The 18,815-nt window shown below is 36.6% G+C and overlaps 1 protein-coding gene across 1 annotated transcript in view; it reads right to left on the reverse strand.

The window, feature by feature from the left end:
- The window catches only part of SKAP2 (src kinase associated phosphoprotein 2), a 118,900-nt gene that overhangs the window by 78,786 nt on the left and 21,299 nt on the right, over positions 1–18,815 (reverse strand). Inside the window, exon 4 of the mRNA XM_088150708.1 lies at positions 10,530–10,637. Within this exon, the coding sequence (XP_088006834.1) occupies positions 10,530–10,637 (108 nt within the window). The remainder of the gene's footprint in view (positions 1–10,529; positions 10,638–18,815) is intronic.

Raw genomic sequence — 18,815 nt, forward strand, 5'->3', positions numbered from 1 at the left:
ACCCAGTTCAGAATAACCATCATCATTAAGCTTTGCCCAAAACTTACAATAGGAACCTCATTTGAGTTAAAATTAAGCATAAACCTTAATATAATTGCATTTTGCTTTATGCCTGCTTAGGTTATGTACAAAATAAGACTTATGGCTTATTTCAGCAAAGCTAAATGAAAAATCCTGGCTATTATTGTGCATCTACCGTAAATGAAACCATAATGAAGATTCTTTTTTTTCTTTTTTTTTTGGCTACTATATTTTGATTAAGATCATGAGAAGACCTCTGCAGAGGGGAGGGGTATGTGGACAGAAAATAATTGTTCTTATTTTTTCCCTCAGAGTCTTTTTTGTTTTCTTCCAAAAACTTGGAAAATACAAAAAACAATTAGAAAGAGTTAAAGAACCCCCCCAACTTTAGTTTGTTTGTTTGTTTAGAAGTGTTTTTTCAAATCTGTCAACTTTGAGATATGTGGGCTTCAACTCCCAGAATTCCCCAGCCAGCATGAAAAACAATGGTTTAGAATAATGCAATATAACAGGGGGCTCTTACCGTGCCATCATTTATTCCTCCCAAATATTTTCTATTAACTCGTAATAAGAAGGCTTTTATTCAGAGAATCAGAACCATATAATTGCTATACATAGACACCTCGCCAATGCAAGACAAGATGTATTTCTGCACCATCCTCCCTGGAGGGACTACCATGTTCACCAAATAAGGAAGGAGATTCAGTGCCATCCTTCGCTTTGGGGCTTCTCTAGTACTGACTTTGTATCTGTTTTTGACTAGGCTCCATTTGTTCTATTTTACCATCACATGGATGGCTTCTTACATCTTCAATTTTATGTTTTTTGAGCTTGACAAAACAAAACAAAAATCTTAGATTTCTTAGATTTCAGATGCTTATACTTCCATTTGTAACAAAACATAAAAATATTTTAAAGGAAATGCAGTTAGTAAGCTTAATTATTGTCTAAATTATATTTTTACCATTCATAAGTAAATCAAACATGATATTCACTGTGTTTTTATGTTCTAAAATAGCAAAATAAACATAGATAGTAAAGAGTGGTAGAAAAATGAATAATGCATCTATTTCCATTTTTCTAACAGTTTCCATTTTTCCCCTATAAGAATGCCAGGAAGAAAATGGTTTTATTCCATGGCTTCAAAATTTATGGAAATTTTATATCCCTACAAGACAGTTTCGATAACCAAGGCAGTCTGAGCATATTTACACTACATGATTTACATTTTAACAAATCTGACACTAACTGGGACTATCATTAGTAGTAGATAAGCATGCCATTATTTTTCTAGACATAGAAATCGGTATCTATAGGATGTATAGTGAACATACTTATTTCTTTATTTCAGTATGTACCCCCCCCCCCACAATCAATAGCTTCCTAGGTAGTACATATAATAGTCTATATGAAGTAAAATCTAGAATGATCAAATATCTTCACAATTCTTAATCCGCCCCAAAACTTACAAAATGAGTTAAAAGATCTGCTGGATGAGGAACTGAACCTGTCAGAAGAAAGAACTACTCTTCCCAAATGTATCCAACATTTAATTTTCAACATATACACAAGTGGGACAAAAGTGCATAAAATTACTAATTAAAGTCAATAGTACAGGAAAATTAGCAGCTACTAGCATGAGAGCTCTAATCAACAGTCTAGCCATTTGACAACGCCAGTTGCAATGGCAAAGGAATCATCACAACTTCAAGTGCCAACAAGCCAGATGGTGTCACTGGAAAAATTACGCCCACTGACTGGCAGCTTGATCTTGTGACTAGTGCCCACGGGAAGGAATAATGAAAACAAGAAATAGTTAGAGGTGATGAAGTAACTCAGTTATCACCAACTCACAGCAGGCTTTTTCAGAGTTTTTTAGAAACTCATCCTCTCAACACTTGGTAAGCAAAAAAGTTCTGTTGACAAGAGCTCTGTAATACCAAACAAACTGTGTTTCCATGCTTTCTTATAGATTTCATAGTCATTGGAGAAATCCATTCCATCTTTTTGGGGGGGAGCTATAGTTTTGTGGGTTTTTTGTTTTTCCAATTAAACCCTAAAAAACACAGAAACAATCCTACAAAATCAGAACTTCTAAACTGAGGCAACCAAAACAGAAATGGTATAATCTTAGATCTTAATCTAGCTAGCATATGGGAAGATAGACAGATAGAAGTAAAGGAAATGGATATCTGTCTACTAACAAACTAAGTATTCAGTTAATACCTGACAATCTGGTCTGTCTCTTTGGTCCTTTTTCCATTTGCTTGCAAAGCAGTAAGCCACAAACCAGTTATACCTTTACTTTCCCCAAACACTGATTTAAGTAACGTTGCATTCTGGCAAATACTCTGCATACTGTTCCAACACCTCAGACAACTATTTATAGTGAATAGATGGTACAAGAGGCACCATGCACTGAGCCTTCCTGGGGATTACCACCTTGATGTGATGAGAAGTTTTAATGACCCTGAGAGCAATATCAGTCACCCTTGTTGGTAAGAACAAAAGAGGAAGTGTAAAGCTAAAAGTAATCCACAATGTGAGGGTGGGTAGATGGGGCGCTACAGGTGTGAAGAAAGCCACTCACTGGGAGAATAAACTCCAAAAGTAAACTCAGAAGGCAATGACAAATCATTTCTATAATATTGCTAAAAACCTGCACAGACATGGCTAAAACAGCTTAAAAAGTCTGCATGCCAACTGATTCCCAGGTCAGAAGCCACTCCTCTAATAACTGGAAAAGAATTGTGAACCTTCCTAATAGTTCTGGAGATGATGGCATAATCAAATCAAAGCCAGTTTTGGTCACTGATGGTGTCAGTGCTGAAAAAGAAATTCTTCTGGAACATCAAATATAAGAAGCATGAATCAAGATGCAGTTGGAATTGACAACTGGGTGTTTTAAGAATAAGAAGTTAGATGGTCCAGAATGGGCCATTTTAAATCAGATAATTATATGATATACTTGTTCAAGGAATGGAGTGGCAGTGATACTTAAAAAAAGAACTAAATGTGTTTAGCTTTATTTCAATAAATGACAGTATCGTATCTATTAGAACTAGTGGCTATAGTGGATATATGCACCTCTTACCAATGCAACAGTAAAAGATACTGAAGAATACTAGAGCAAATTGAAAGAGATACAAATGCAACATCAAGAAAGGATATTGTACTAATGGGTGACTGGAGTGTCAAAGTGGGAGAAAAAGAATTACAGGATGATTTGAGCTGGGTAAGCACAATAAAGCAAGGGATTCTAATTAATTAATAGGGTTTTGTGAAAATAATGCTTTGTTTATTTGCAAAAACTGTTATTATTGCATTGCACAGTGTTGTACATAAATAAAAAAAATAGTTACAAAATTCTATTCAATAAAATTAACACTTAAATAAAACCAATATTTAGAAGTAAAAAACAACCATAAATATTTAAAACAATGCCTCACAATACTCCAAAGCAGGCAGATATCCATGATTAATATAAGACAATAACAACCTGAAAACTACTAATCTCAATGCAAGTAATATAAAACAACTCCAAACTAATCACTAGTTAAATTAATAAGATTTTAAAACAATTACTTAATAATAAACAGAAGATGGAGAACTGCAATCCAGTTAACCAGGACAGTTTCAGCTATATTATGGAACAGACCATTAATTATTAGTGCCAAATATATGAATTAAACTTAAGCAAAGTTAAAGAGAATAGTTATGCCAGCAAGATTTGACTTGTAAGATCAATGTATGAAACCATTTCTGTTCCTCTAACTTTTGAAAAAGAGTACTTGATGAGCTGTGGGAAGAGATAAGACACATTGTGAAAACTGAATTGGAAAAAAAAACAGTCCAGTATTTTAAAGAGGAAAAGATACAATGGTCACAGAATACTGTAAGTTAGAATGATAGACAGAGAAAGATGGAAGATGAAAGCCTTGGACAACAAGAAGGGCATATGAAAACTGAATGCAGAGTTCTAACATCAAGGAAGAAAAGACAAGGAAAGATATCTCAATCAAGACTGTCAACATATAAAGGTAAATAATAAGATAACAAAAATGTTTTAAGCAGGTGAGAAAAAGCCCAAGAAAATGTACAGCCAAGATAATACTTTTCAGGAATAGTCATAGAAAAGATCTAATACAGACAAAGGAGGTTAAGGGAGGATAGAAAGACTATCTTGAAGCCCTTTATGAATGCAATGAGAGAAATATTTGCAGAAGGAAAATATGTTCAGGAATTTACTGAATTATAAAATGCAATTAGCAAGCAATAGCTAGCTGTCAAACAGTAAACCAAAATGAACTAAAGTACCCATTAAACTGTGTAAAGCTGCAGGAGAAGTGAGGCAGTCAAAATGCTAACAACTTTATGTCAACAAATATGGAACAAGACTACGTGGTCTAGAGCAGGAGTTTTCAAACTTTCTCAAGCTGTAGAAACTGTTAATTAAAAGAATAATTCCCCAAATCCCTGATCCACAAAATGGTGGTCATGTTGTTTTTCCAGTTGAGAACAAGCCCCACTCTTTTCATTGTATCTTAGACAAATTGTTATGGATGCTCCTAATAAGTTTTGCTCATAAACAGAGCAGTGCAGGTCAGATGAAGAATCTGAGCTAGCAAGAAGCAGTGAATTGATAAAAAGTGACTGTGGTCACTGACTTTTAAAATTACTATTTGACTACCAGAATGAAATATGGATCAATAGAAATTAAATGGATTGAATTCATTTTTGCTCTTAAAAGCCTGGAAATATGATATAGAAATCTGAAGGAATCAAGAATACAAAATGGCAGAAAATAAGAACAATAACAAATGATTAAAGTCATGATGTTATCCATGATGGTTAAAGTTCCTTAATTCAAAGTTGCAAAGCAAAATAGTGAATTATCTAAGTCAGCAAAGAAATATTACTAAATTACCTAGGACTTATATTCATGAAAAAAAGATGTGATCCTTCAGCAAAACACAGAGTGAAAATGTACACAATGGTTTGGGACTTCCCTCAATCTTGCTCTATCTATCAAAAACAAGTGGAAGTCTAGCCAGAGAATATGCAGGACAAGCCTGCTGGGTGATAAAACCCAGACTATTGAAAATTAAATTGGTCTCTTCTCTGCATCTTCAGATGTCCATTAGGAACTACATTTTTACATGCATTTCAATAGGGCACTCTAAGTTGATTTATTGTCTGCAATGCTTATTACTTCTGTTGTCATTTGATTTTTTTTAATACATCCTAGTGATTTTATTGATCATCCTGAAATAGCTGTCAGCCACATCAAAATTCTTACTTCAGTATCAAAATGTGGGGTATAAGTATTTTAACTGACTTTTTAAACATACAATATTCCTTATAAATGCACTGTACAGCTTTTTCCAACCGAAATATATGTATTTCTTGGGAACTACTATCCTTCCCACATCTTCCAAACCTTTTAAAAATGTTTAACAGAAACAAGCAAGTATAATAGAGCAAATACACCATCTCACTTTTAATGTGATCTACAAGCTTTAATCAAGAACGCATAAGCAGTATGTCATAACCGATTTTCTAGACCATTGATTTCATTTTGTACTACAGTATATGGATACTTAGCACACCACAATTTCAGAACCAGGCAACCACCCTGATATTTTCAACATCCCTTTTCCACTGTTGAACCCAGGGTAAAGAGTTTACTTTAAGTCCTTCCTTCCTTCCTTCCTTCCTTCCTTCCTTCCTTCCTTCCTTCCTTCCTTCCTTCCTTCCTTCCTTCCTTCCTTCCCTCTGAAAATAAATCCTACATCACTAAAGTATTAGCATTCTAAACAAACATAGACAAGTTTTGATTCATAACTAAAAAGACTTCAGAATGCATCACAAGCTCATTAGTTCTATCTCTCCACCTCCCACTATTTCTGGTAGTTAAGCTATCTGAAGTTTGAAATATAATGAAGGAATCAAGCTGACATGGTATGCTAACATAAATTTTACCTATTAAATGATTTTATTATCAGTCTTACCTATATTTGTATGAATAAATAAATAATGGTGCAGTATATCTCCAGCTACTCGCATAGTAAGAATGATGGATCTATTTTATCTATCTTGAAGCCTATAGCCAGAGAAAGTTCTCTGCACAGAGCTTGCATCAGAACAAGGGGAGAAACTCTGGTGAATGAGAAAGAAATTCCATCAAAAGGATTTTTTTTTTTAATCTCTTGACATCTATTTCTATCTCCATTCCACCCATACATAAAAAAATCTTTCTACAAGGTAGCAAAAATTATTGAGGGCCATTTAAATCTACTTCCTTGCATCTCTGTTTACTACTCCCTGTCAGCTGGCCCCCTCAGTATTCCATCAGTCTTGGAACTAAGTCATTGTACTATCTGTTATTTTGGGTGAAGAAAGATTGATTTTCTTTCATTTGTATGCCAACACATACATATGAACATCCCCAAAGTACATGGCTTATATCTGAGTGGCCCAACTTGCATTCTCACTAATAGGCATGAAATTTCTGGTACTAAACTTTCTTCATGGAGTCACATAAACTTATTAGATTCATGACTGAATCATGGGTGTAATTATTATCACTTGACTTATGAGGAGGCCCGCACACAAATCTTTCAAAAATTGGGATTTTCTTTTCAAAGCTAACATACCGGGGAGTAGGGAAATCAAAGTCAGGGTAAACCAGAAGATGCCACAGCCTTGAAAACTGTGGCTTGCTGAAAATAATATACCATCCTACTTTATTTCACTATGGGGTTGGGGTATAAATGAACTATGGCACTGTAGTATGAATGACATTTCTAGGAACAAAATCCAGTGGTTTGAACCTACCCTAGTTTTTCTCCAAATTAAGATCAAACATCAGTTGCAAATATGTTCACATTTCAACTTTAAAAAAAAAAAATAGGTTGCCTCTTAAAAAAGAAAACAGCAATATCTGCCATGTAAGATTTATATACAAAACAATACACTCCTGTTCTTCTGATTTCCAACTCTATCAAAGGGTGAACACTGTCAGGTCAAGGCCTACTCCTTGCCACAAACATATTAACAAAAGTGCAACACTGTTGTACTATACAAGAGGCCATCATTTGTTTTACAAGAAAACTAGTCATCAATAAATAAATAAAATCCTGTTCAAAAATCAGTTATCCGGAGCCTTTTGTACAGAGAACCCCCACACCTTTCAGACAAGTGGTATTAATGAGCAGTCATGACTATAGAATCTCCATCAGTTTTTCTGACAAAGCTGCAACTAGTCCAGCTTCTCATTGTAATTCCATTAATCTGGTGCAGCCAGGTCCAGTGTGAAAATCAAAACTCCATCTAAGCCTTTATCAGTTTACAATAACCTACAAGTGAACTCTGCCTGTTAGCATATAGCAAGTTATGATTTTCCTATCAATCAGACCGCAAGCCAATAAAAGAAGAGCCAGACAGGAAGAGTATGCTGGCCAGGAATTGTACATCTTGTTTTATTTTGAGGTGGCTTCTTCACAACTGTTTTTCTCACCTTCCCAACTTCTTTCTGTTTTCCTTTCTGTAAAACGGCTGGGCCTCTGTATTATTCTCCCTGCTAGAAATGTAATTGCTGCTGACAACTGAGTCAAAGCATTACTGAGGTGTGCTTGAATTTCATTAGAAGATGTAACTTATGCATCTTTTCTACAGTACCTAATAAATCATAAAGAAACCAAAACACGTATGGCTTGAGGGAATAACCGGAAAATTAGGTAGCCATTGGGGAATTGAATGGACTTTTGAACCGGGGGTGGGGGGAGGAGATAGGAGAGAATTTGTTACAAGACAAAGCATGAGAGGCTGCAGCAGACTTTAAAATATAGAGAGAGATGTGTATGTAGAAAACCAACATTTTCAGAAACTGCATCAGCATTATTCTAAAAAGCACACACATCTTTAGACTTTTTGTGCAGACAAAATTTGGAGCTCTAGTTCACACACTCTGGGGGGCAACAGCCAGAAAGACACAACAGTTACCAGATTTGACAGAAAAGATAGTTGAGGGCCTGTCCTAGTTTATTCTACTCATGGTTAAAATAACTGTCTTCTAATTAATACACTATTAGACAAAAAATAGACAAAACAGCAGGATCTTTCAATATAGCACTATATATACAGAGCTCAACAGTTACAAACAAAGATGACTGTTACAAAGTCTTTATCTTGTGGGCAAAATGCTAAATGGTTAATTTAAAAAGTCTTTATTTATGACATGGTCTTAAAAATACTGTTCAAAGGTTTAGCTAAAGATGAGTGATCTTTTAATCAAGGACGTCACTGGCTGCTTGTAACTCCTAAGCTTCCATGTAGAGCACAGCGTCCATCACTTTTATCTGGATGCGCAGACCACTAATCTATGTTTCCAGAGAACTTACAAATGTAATACCTGGTGCTCTATTAACTATTTCAAATGTGTGCACTTTCATAAGGAAACTGCAAAGATTCCACTACTACATTCAGAACAGGCTGATGCACTTAAAAGGCTGAATTTGCTTAAGAGCTTAATTGAGAGAAAAGGGGGACTGCATTAAGGATTTAATCTTAAACCTACATATCCATTGTGTTCAAGGGGACTTATTTCTGAACAGACATGCACAGGACCATGCTATAAATAGAATTCATTTCTCTGCTGATAGACACCTTAGTGATTTATTAGACAGGCATCAGTAAAAAATTATCTAAAGATTAAATATCAATATTTATGAGGTGTGGGAGAAACATAAATAGCTTTACATATTCTAATCTTCAAGTAAATTCCATTAAGTTTATAGGATCTGTGTAAGAAATACACATATAATTCTGCCTAACGCTTGCCTGGGGCTCACATTGTTAGCTATGAGATGCTAGGCAAATATTATTTTCCTTTCCCAAATTAATTACAAATAACTTTATCTCTTTGTTCAACATTTGTTTCCATTTCTGCTTAATTGTTTAAGATTTTTGTCTTGTTCAGTAGGCCTTTTGCTAATACAAGTAATCTTGATTTTTTACAAAATGAAAGACCATGTAAAATATTCAAATTAATATAATTAACATAGCTTAATAATAGTATTTGGAAGCTTGTTAAAATGAATAGTTAATGCATTTGTATTCATAATACTTAAGGCTTAGGCTTCAACATTGTTCAGCAATTAACTTTTCACTTTCACAAACAAAAGCAGTTGTCCATTTTTTCTCTCAAACAAACAAGAAAGAAACATTTTTCATGCCTGCTTCTTTGTATATGCGTTCAATACCCCACTGCCATAAAACACAGGAAAATGGAACATTAGCACCACATTTTTCAGAATAAAGACAAAGGACTGGTTTATACTTTATTTAATGCCTTCAGGAGAAAATCAGTCTAAAAACTTTGTCAAATCTCTTATGCCAATAAATTCTTCTATTAAAAAAGAAATATGCTAATTTATTGCTGATGTTAACTGGAAGCTATCCTTTCTTAGAATATAGAAAGAAAGGTGGATTCAAAAGAAGAAAACTTTCATTGTTAATGTTATACAATCTGTAGAATTCTAGGAATATAAAGATCCTACTTGCTTGGTTGTTAGAAGGGTTATCACTTATGGACATATTTGAGTTATCCCTATCCTGCAATAGGCATAATTTTATATCTCATAAATGCAATATATGATTCCAAAGGGAATAATATGAATAACATAAAATGTGGCATATCATGTAAGAAACATATTTTCATTCAACAATTGAGATAGAGCTACACAATTTGATCAGCGTATGGCCAACCACCACTCCATCCAGCAGCCCTCACTGGCCAGTCTAAATTTTTGAGCAACCAATTCATATAAATTGATTATGTGATTCATCAAACATTGCTCAATTCTCAGTAGTAAAATATTGTAGTAAACCATGATTCTCTGTATTAATTTGCTTTTCCCTTCAAATAAAAATATAACTGATTATGTTTTTTATTTAAGAAATTGGGGGGGAAGTGCTCAAATTTTAGAAAATAATGGTTCAGTAGGTACATGCCTGCATATTAATTGGAAAAAAATCTTAGGAATAAATTATTTAATCTTTTATGAAGCCATCCTGTTTCAAGTTTGCAAGAAAAAAATTCATTATTTATACAACAGAACAAGCCATTAATAAAGCACAATACAATTATGCAGGATTCTGAATTTGAATTAACAAAACTTAACAAAAACAATTAATTTCAGTCACTGATTTATCTGCATATGAAGAACATCTAAGGAATATATTTTAAGTGTAACACAAAACAAGCCAACAGCATAAATAGTTTGTATATTTTATCATTTCACCGTGCTTTTTCTGCCACTAGAGAGTGCTCTTCAGTTCCTTAACAGGCTTGGAAAGGTAAGAAACTTTTCAGGGCTTTATGCTTCCTGAGACTTTACTGTTTCCCCAATTATTCTACAAAATCCTCTCATGCAGTTCATCAGAAACCAACCAAACTACCAACAATATTATAATAATTCAGGTTGAGATCCAGAAAAATCACTCACCATCAGAGGGAGCTTCGTCCTCTTTATCGTATCGGTCAGATGTTAGGGAGAGACTGTCAGGAGCAAGAGGCCAAGATCCTTCACCATCTTCCCCATCTTCATGATCTCCTGCACATATAAAATATTATCAGTGATTAAAACAGGAGACTTCAGTTCCACCTTGTGCGAAGAGCTTTTCCTAATTGGTTATGTTGGGATGGCAATCTCCAATGGCCACGCTAGCTGAGAATTCTATGGTCATCTTCCAAGACATGTGCCAAGCTGGGGACAGGTAGCGTAAAGGACTCCTTGAATTTCAAAATTAATAATGAATTTCAGAATCATACATCATGAATTCACAACTCTGGACAGAACTTTCCCCTCTAACTAGCTCAGAACAAAAGTTCTAAAGCCTGACTTGTTTAATTCCCAATGTCTTCATTGAAGACAAAGAAAAATCTTATCATCATCATAATTTAAATAGGAAGTGGGAAAATAAAAGAGAAGCACTCAGAGGATGGCTGGATTGTCACAATAAGATGGATTTCTGAAACTGTGCTGGGGGGGCATACTGCCCAATTCCATCCACTCGGCTATTATTGGCAGAGGAGGAGCTTGGCAAACACAGAAATGTCTGTCATGCTGATAGACAGCCAGACCAAAATCCTGACTGCCCCCCCCCATTCATTTCTTTTGAATACTCTGTTAATAGGCCTATTTTGCAATTAAAGCTCCTCCAGCACCCCAAATTTTCAACGTCACATTGCAAGGAAGTTACTGGACTACTGGCAACAGTCCCTGCAACACTCAGGCTGAAAAATTAAATAAAAATGAAAGGCTGTAAACTAAGAACAAATCCTACTTAAGATTCTGGCTTGTTAAGAGAACAACAACAAACCAGGGACTCTAGTCCAGGTGTAACACCAATATGTCAGGAACAATCCAGTCCCATAGTCCCACCAACAAACTATGACTAAAGAAGGAGGCAGAAGCCTCATCGCACTTGCTGAATCTGACTTGAACTGAGCCATTGTGATTGAATTTATAGAGGTACAGGTTTGAATTAAAATAGTTGAATCTAAGCCCCAGTATAACCAATGGGTTTGGGGCAGCTAATTCATTCAACTAATGTTGTTTAGAATCATCTCAAAGTCTCTAAAAAACTCCATCAACAATTTTTAAAATCTACTTTTCTTACATCAAAGAATATATCTCATCCAACTGAAATAAAATAATCCCAACACCATATCTCTTATGAATTTGAAAAGAGAAAGGAAAGGAAAAAATGCTTTATTAGCTCTAGAAGTAGATGCTTGATATAATGTTTGCTTTAAGGATTTCCCCTATGATAGCAGCATAATGGGGGCACCACATATACCACTTATAATTCTGCTAGTGTAGTTCTCTGAATTAAGCATTAGATTGTCAATTAATCATAAAGCATTTATATGTGTGTGACATGTATGCTTTGTCGACCTATAATTCAACCTACATCTACTGTAATGCCACTCAATTCAATTCTCAGCACTTTTGCCACAACCACAGTTTAATCATATGAATGGCTTCCAAAGGCTGCAGATCTTGGCCTACCTGTATATCTGAATGCATTTTGCTTCCATACTTATTTGTATGTTACAAAACCAACATATTACACAGGGAAATGTAATAACCACTTATCTCAGATAAGTGGTTAAATTCCCTCAAAGCTCTTCTCTCCAGAACATTTGCTTCCTTAAACACTCTGCAAGAAGAAAATGATACAAATAATAAAATGTATTGTATATATGATGCCCTGAAGTCATTTCCTATTCAAATCAGAACTCATGGAGAACCAAAAGTGAGCTGGATATCATGTTAAAAGCATGCCACAAGATCCAAACTACTATGGAACATGGGTAGCATTATTGTCTGAATCCTGTAAAATTACATACAGTACTTTTGAATATCCTGGTGCTTTTTGAAGAAATCTAAATTCTTGGAGAAGAGAAATCCTCTTCTCCAAGAATTTAGATTTCTTCAAAAAGCACCAGGATATTCAAAAGTACTGTATGTAATTTTACAGGATTCAGACAATAATACTACCCAGTTTCCATAGGAGTTTGCATCCTGCATCTCAAATTCTAGGCCACCATTTTTTCAATTATGACCAATCTTTCAATCTTATGATCCTAGAAGTTTCTTTTTCATCTAAGCATGGCCTAAATGAATCAATTATAGACTGCAAAACCAACAGAGATACATGTCTTTGCCATAGCCTTCCTAGATTTTTTCTACCCTCTTTCCTCCAAGTTTTGCAGGAATATTGATGAAGGCAACATTTCAAATGTATACAACATCCTTGTATGTTTTAAAAAATACTCTCATTAATTTAGGATCTTTCCACTGTTTCAAGTACTTCAAAGAAAGAACAGGAGTGCTGCTTATACACGTTGACACTCCATAAATCAAAATAGTTACAAAGTAAAGAAAACTGGAGGATCAAATAATACAGCTATGCCACAGCTTGCTGACTGCATAACTGCAGCCACAGACAACAAACATCACGTCATCACAGGAGCCTCTCAGACTGGAAATGCTGCATGTACTGTAAGAGACAAGATGGTTTAGGCCAAGCCACTTACAGAAATGTCTATTCCTGCACAGTCCTCCCTACAGAGTTAGGTCATTAATAAGTACTTTTTGTGGGTCTTGCTCCAGAAACGTTTGACAACAATGAATTCAGCATCTTCCACAGTGGGGCCCATCTTGTGGACTAAACTACCCCCATCTAGGGGGAGGCTTACATTCCTACCTATTTCTCCAAGTGTTTTAATGTTTCTATATCAGTGTCATACATTCATTTGTTGTATCATTTAATTGCTGTTTTAATTGATTCTTAACAGATTGTTGTAATCCAACAGTTGTTAGTGGAGCAAGCAGTATATACATTCTTAAAACAAAATTAAAAAAAATACATTAAAAAAAAGAAAACAAATTGAAAGTGCTTCTGTAAAGCCTCACTGGCAACAAAGACTATTCCAGCTTCATAGTTAGTCCTACCCATAGACACTTTCTCATGGCTGCCTTCACACATATCCCTCTAATCTTCGAGTCAGCAGGAAAAAAATACACTTTGGAATTTATGCTGCCTTGATAACCAACTCTAACTGGCTTAGTAATGAGGCTTGTAAGAGGTCCTTACAGCTTTACTGTGGGACAATTTAAGGGCAGGATTGACCCTAACTTTACTTCCTCTCCCATCCAATGTTCCCAGGCAGCAGAAAAATCCACCCCAAATTGCTCTCTTGAAAGTGTGATGGGTCAGGCTTGAGCTAATGTAAGAATGGTGGACCTGGGTCAAACAAGAGCCTAGCTCATAGGCTGGTGGGATAGAAGAGGAATGAAGGAGGAAGAGGAGTGAAGCAGAAAGGAAATGGCAAGGCACATTGATAAAGCTCCCTCCTGTGCAACCTGGGCCTGTCCTCCACCCCACTATCTGTCAGCCAGGCTACAGGTTTATGAGCACATTAAGGAACAGCAATGTTGGCAGTGGTGGCCAGGGCCAGCAGATCTATATCCACTGAGTAGCCAAACGGCATTAGAGAATATAAAATAGCATCCCCCAGTAACGGCTGACACCACGGCCACACTAAATCTCTTGTTGGAATCAGGAGTAGAAATCCTGTAAGGCACTTATTTGGGACACAACCAGCAACACACAACTGGCTAAATCTGGTTGAAACTGAACTTCCATGTAGAGAATACCAGCACTCTTTCAAAAAAGAAATCACTAAACATATATGAAAAACAGATCTGTCTTCCAGAAAAAAGCACAGACTCGTGTATATAAAGAACCTCCATAATGCCTGAGGGGCACTGAACAAGTATAATATTTTGACTCATTTGCTTAATTGGGTTCTCTTTATCTAGTTTTAGGACTTGGGTGGAGAACACATTTTAGGACATATTTATGCAGAAATATTGAAAATTCAAAAGGGCTCACAAACTTTTAAGCACCACTGTAACTCTATAAAAAATGAACAAAATGGGAACAAATTCCAGAAAAATTCTACCAATGCATCCCTAAAAAAAAAAAAACGGTTGGGTAGTGACTCGGAATGTTGCCAACTCCTTAATTCTATGCTCCCACTCAACCTCTGTCCTAGTCCTGTAACTTACAGCAGAACTATTAAAAGGCTGGAAAGAATTTCAGAAACCTTGCTCTACTTGCTTTTCCATCCTCACTTTGAGCAGCCTCTCTTCCTGATTTGTTCAGCTGTCCATCTTCAGCTGTCCCTCCCTCCCTCCCTCCCTCCCTCCCTCCCTGGCAATTTCTTCTCACCATCACTGCTTACTGGACTTCCCTTTCCCTTCCCTAACATCTATCTTTGTGACTAAAAATTTTGTGGGGTCAGATAGATATAATATTCTTCACTCGGATACAGCATGCAAGTAGAATTAAAAGGAGAGACATTACCTTGTTAGAGGGCCAATGGTAGATTGGAGGTAAAGTCTACAAATTACAGATGTTCACTATTCCAAACTAAAATTGAGGATTCCCAAATACCAGCAAATGTCCATTTCAGTGTCATACAGCAAACAGTCCTGGATCCTAAAAAAGCCTAAAACTTTCTTCCCAGTTTCACTCTGTTCAGTGGATCTCACTTTCTAAATTCCAGGTACATTCAGGAAATAAAAGTTCCTACTCAAATACACCCACAAAAAGGTAATTTCCGAAAGACTATGGAGAGAGTAGAGCTCTCTTGACCAGTGTGGAATATAGGAAGGGGGTGAGGGGAGGAAAGAGGGAATTGGAAACATTTATTGAACTTTCTTAAATTGACTTATGTAAAGGTCCAACTCAATGTCATCACTTCTTTGAAAGTTCTCCCTTGAGAAATATTTCTTCTATTTGTATTTTATGTTGGTTGTTCTTTCTCTTTCTATATTTACCTTAAAGGGTCTACTTGTTACTTTTAAAAGTGATACCATTTTACTAATGCTTAACTTTCTTCTTTTGTTTCTCTTTATAGTTTTTCCAAAGGTCTGTACGATTCAAAAAATGATGTCCTTCTTAAAGCAAATACTGCATCCATGGTCTCATGCTTCCATCCATTTTCTTTTGCAACAGCTACACTTTGGAACTCATGGCCTCCAGACAGCTGAGTGAGTCAGTGCTTCTCTTTCTTTGGAAAACACTGCAAGATAACAGTTTTCTCAGGCCATTTCTCAGGCCAACATTTGCTAAAGTTTTAGCTTAACAACTCTTATTTCCTTATGCCTTATATCCTCTTCCTTCCCTTCTCTGAAACATGTTAACTTCTACTGTCAGCTTCAGGGCACAGTTGTGCCACAGTTAATTGTATTCTTTGCTTTTTTAAGCATTCTAGAAATATTACATAAATTATTACATAATTTACATACTTTATTACATACTTTATTACATAAAGAAATATTACATAAAGATTTTAAACATCATCTGCTGTTGCAGCTCAGTATCATCTAGAAAGAGATCTTCAGTAAATAACTTCTAACATGATGAGCAGGAGAACCTCAGACATTGTGAGCTCCTTCGTGACCAGCTAGTTTACATTTTTTTTCTGTCATTTGCATCCTCTGCATATTTTATGACCTCTCTTATTCTTGCAAAAGCTTTAGAGGCATGGCCAGTAGACTTCCTTTCCCTCATTTTTAGTGCTTTTTGTCATCAGTACAGAATGGTGTTAGCTCTTGGTTTAGGGATTCTTGGCAATAAGTCCTTCAAGAGTATTTCTGCACTACAGGACCACAAAAGTTTATCTGCATGGGACAGCAGCATTCCAAGAAACTGTGGTAGCTCTAGAAGCAATAAAGGATAGCTGTGTGTGGCCACCTGTTTAACTTTCTCCCATGCCCCCAAACAGTGCTCATTTGGAAGCAATGCAGTAAATGTAAAAAGTGGTTAGATCTGGCCACCTGGTGCTGCTTGGAGTGCTCAGCCAAAAAAATTAATTAAATGAATCTCAAGGCAGGCATCAGGGATTGGCCCTGCCAGGGCGTTGGAGGCCTGGCATTTGCTCAAATATATAAGTTTCCAATTTTGGCTGGGGTGTAGAAAAAGAAAATGCCCTTCAGGAAGATTAAATACTTGCATCATTCTGCTTTGTAAGCAGTTATAAATATGCTGTTTTATAACCTGGGATGCTCATTGACCACAAGTCCATAAGCAAACAGTACAGCCACTGCATGTGGTTTCACTTACAGAATACAGCTTAGGTTAAAATTGGGGACGGGGAGTTTGAAACCTGTGAAATCATGAGTGCTTGGAAGTATATGGCAAGGTCCCAGACATTTATATTTAGAGTGGTCAAAGAACAGGTTTTAATTCCATATACAGCTCCCCAAAAATATCCTTAACTAACAGGAGCAGAACAAGTAGTGAAAACTAAGAGAAGGCTTATTCTATATTCATCTGAAAGAAGACTATTCTTTTTCAGAAATAGTGGGTTTTCTTAGATTCACTGAGCTGGGGAGTATACAGTGGGGCAAAAAAGTATTTAGTCAGCCACCAATTGTGCAAGTTCTCCCACTTAAAAAGATGAGAGAGGCCTGTAATTTTCATCATAGGTATACCTCAACTATGAGAGACAAAATGAGAAAAAAAATCCAGAAAATCACATTGTCTGATTTTTAAAGAATTTATTTGCAAAACATGGTGGAAAATAAGTATTTGGTCAATATCAAAAGTTCATCTCAATACTTTGTTATATATCCTTTGTTGGCAATGACAGAGGTCAAACGTTTTCTGTAAGTCTTCACAAGGTTTTCACACACTGTTGCTGGTATTTTGGCCCATTCCTCCATGCAGATCTCCTCTAGAGCAGTGATGTTTTGGGGCTGTCGCCTGGGCAACACGGACTTTCAACTCCCTCCAAAGGTTTTCCATGGGGTTGAGATCTGGAGACTGGCTAGGCCACTCCAGGACCTTGAAATGCTTCTTACGAAGCCACTCCTTCGTTGCCCAAGCGGTGTGTTTGGGATCATTGTCATGCTGAAAGACCCAGCCACGTTTCATCTTCAATGCCCTTGCTGATGGAAGGAGGTGTTCACTCAAAATCTCACGATACATGGCCCCATTCTTTCTTTCCTTTACACGGATCAGTCGTCCTGGTCCCTTGGCAGAAAAACAGCCTCAAAGCATGATGTTTCCACCCCCATGCTTCACAGTAGGTATGGTGTTCTTTGGATGCAACTCAGCATTCTCTCTCCTCCAAACACGACAAGTTGAGTTGAGACCAAAACGTTCTACTTTGGTTTCATCTGATCATATGACATTCTCCCAATCCTCTTCTGGATCATCCAAATGCTCTCTAGCAAACTTCAGACGGGCCCAGACATGTACTGGCTTAAGCAGAGGGACACATCTGGCACTGCAGGATTTGAGTCCCTGGCAGCATAGTGTGTTACTGATGGTAGCCTTTGTTACTTTCATCCCAGCTCTCTGCAGGTCATTCACTAGGTCCCCCCATGTGGTTCTGGGATTTTTGCTCACCATTCTTGTGATCATTTTGACCCCACGGGGTGAGATCTTGCATGGAGCCCCAGATCAAGGGAGATTATCAGTGGTCTTGTATGTCTTCCATTTTCCAATTATTGCTCCCACAGTTGATTTCTTCACACCAAGCTGCTTGCCTATTGCAGATTCAGTCTTCCCAGCCTGGTGCAGGTCTACAATTTTGTTTCTGTTTCTTCCTTCAACAGCTCTTTAGTCTTGGCCATAGTGGAGTTTGGAGTGTGACTGTTTGAGGTTGCGGACAGGTGTCTTTTATACTGATAACAAGGTCAAACAGGTGCCATTACTACAGGTAACGAGTGGAGGACAGAGGAGCCTCTTAAAGAAGTAGTTACAGGTCTGTGAGAGCCAGACATCTTGCTTGTTTGTAGGTGATGATTTGCAAATAAATTCTTTAAAAATCAGACAGTGTGATTTTCTGGATTTTTTTTCTCATTTTGTCTCTCATAGTTGAGGTATACCTATGATGAAAATTACAGGCCTCTCTCATCTTTTTAAGTGGGAGAACTTGCACAATTGGTGGCTGACTAAATACTTTTTTGCCCCACTGTATGTGTTTTTCCTGTCCACTATTCCTAGGAGGTTGTCATCTTAAATCCAGAGTGGTCTTCATTTCAGAAACTTGGTGCCATGATGCCTATACAGAAGCTTCACATTTAGTGGAAGGATGGCTCTAAATATCACATGTTGGGAAGCAACAGTAGCAAAGGCTAGAGGAATCTGGATGACCAGAGTGTGAAAGAACGTTGGACTAGATGTTCCTTTGGATGTTGCAT

Source organism: Python bivittatus, unplaced genomic scaffold, assembly GCF_059951505.1.
Source record: "Python bivittatus isolate LINGU-HERP-01145 unplaced genomic scaffold, Pbiv_v1 ctg000610_np1212, whole genome shotgun sequence".
NCBI classification, from domain to species: domain Eukaryota; kingdom Metazoa; phylum Chordata; class Lepidosauria; order Squamata; family Pythonidae; genus Python; species Python bivittatus.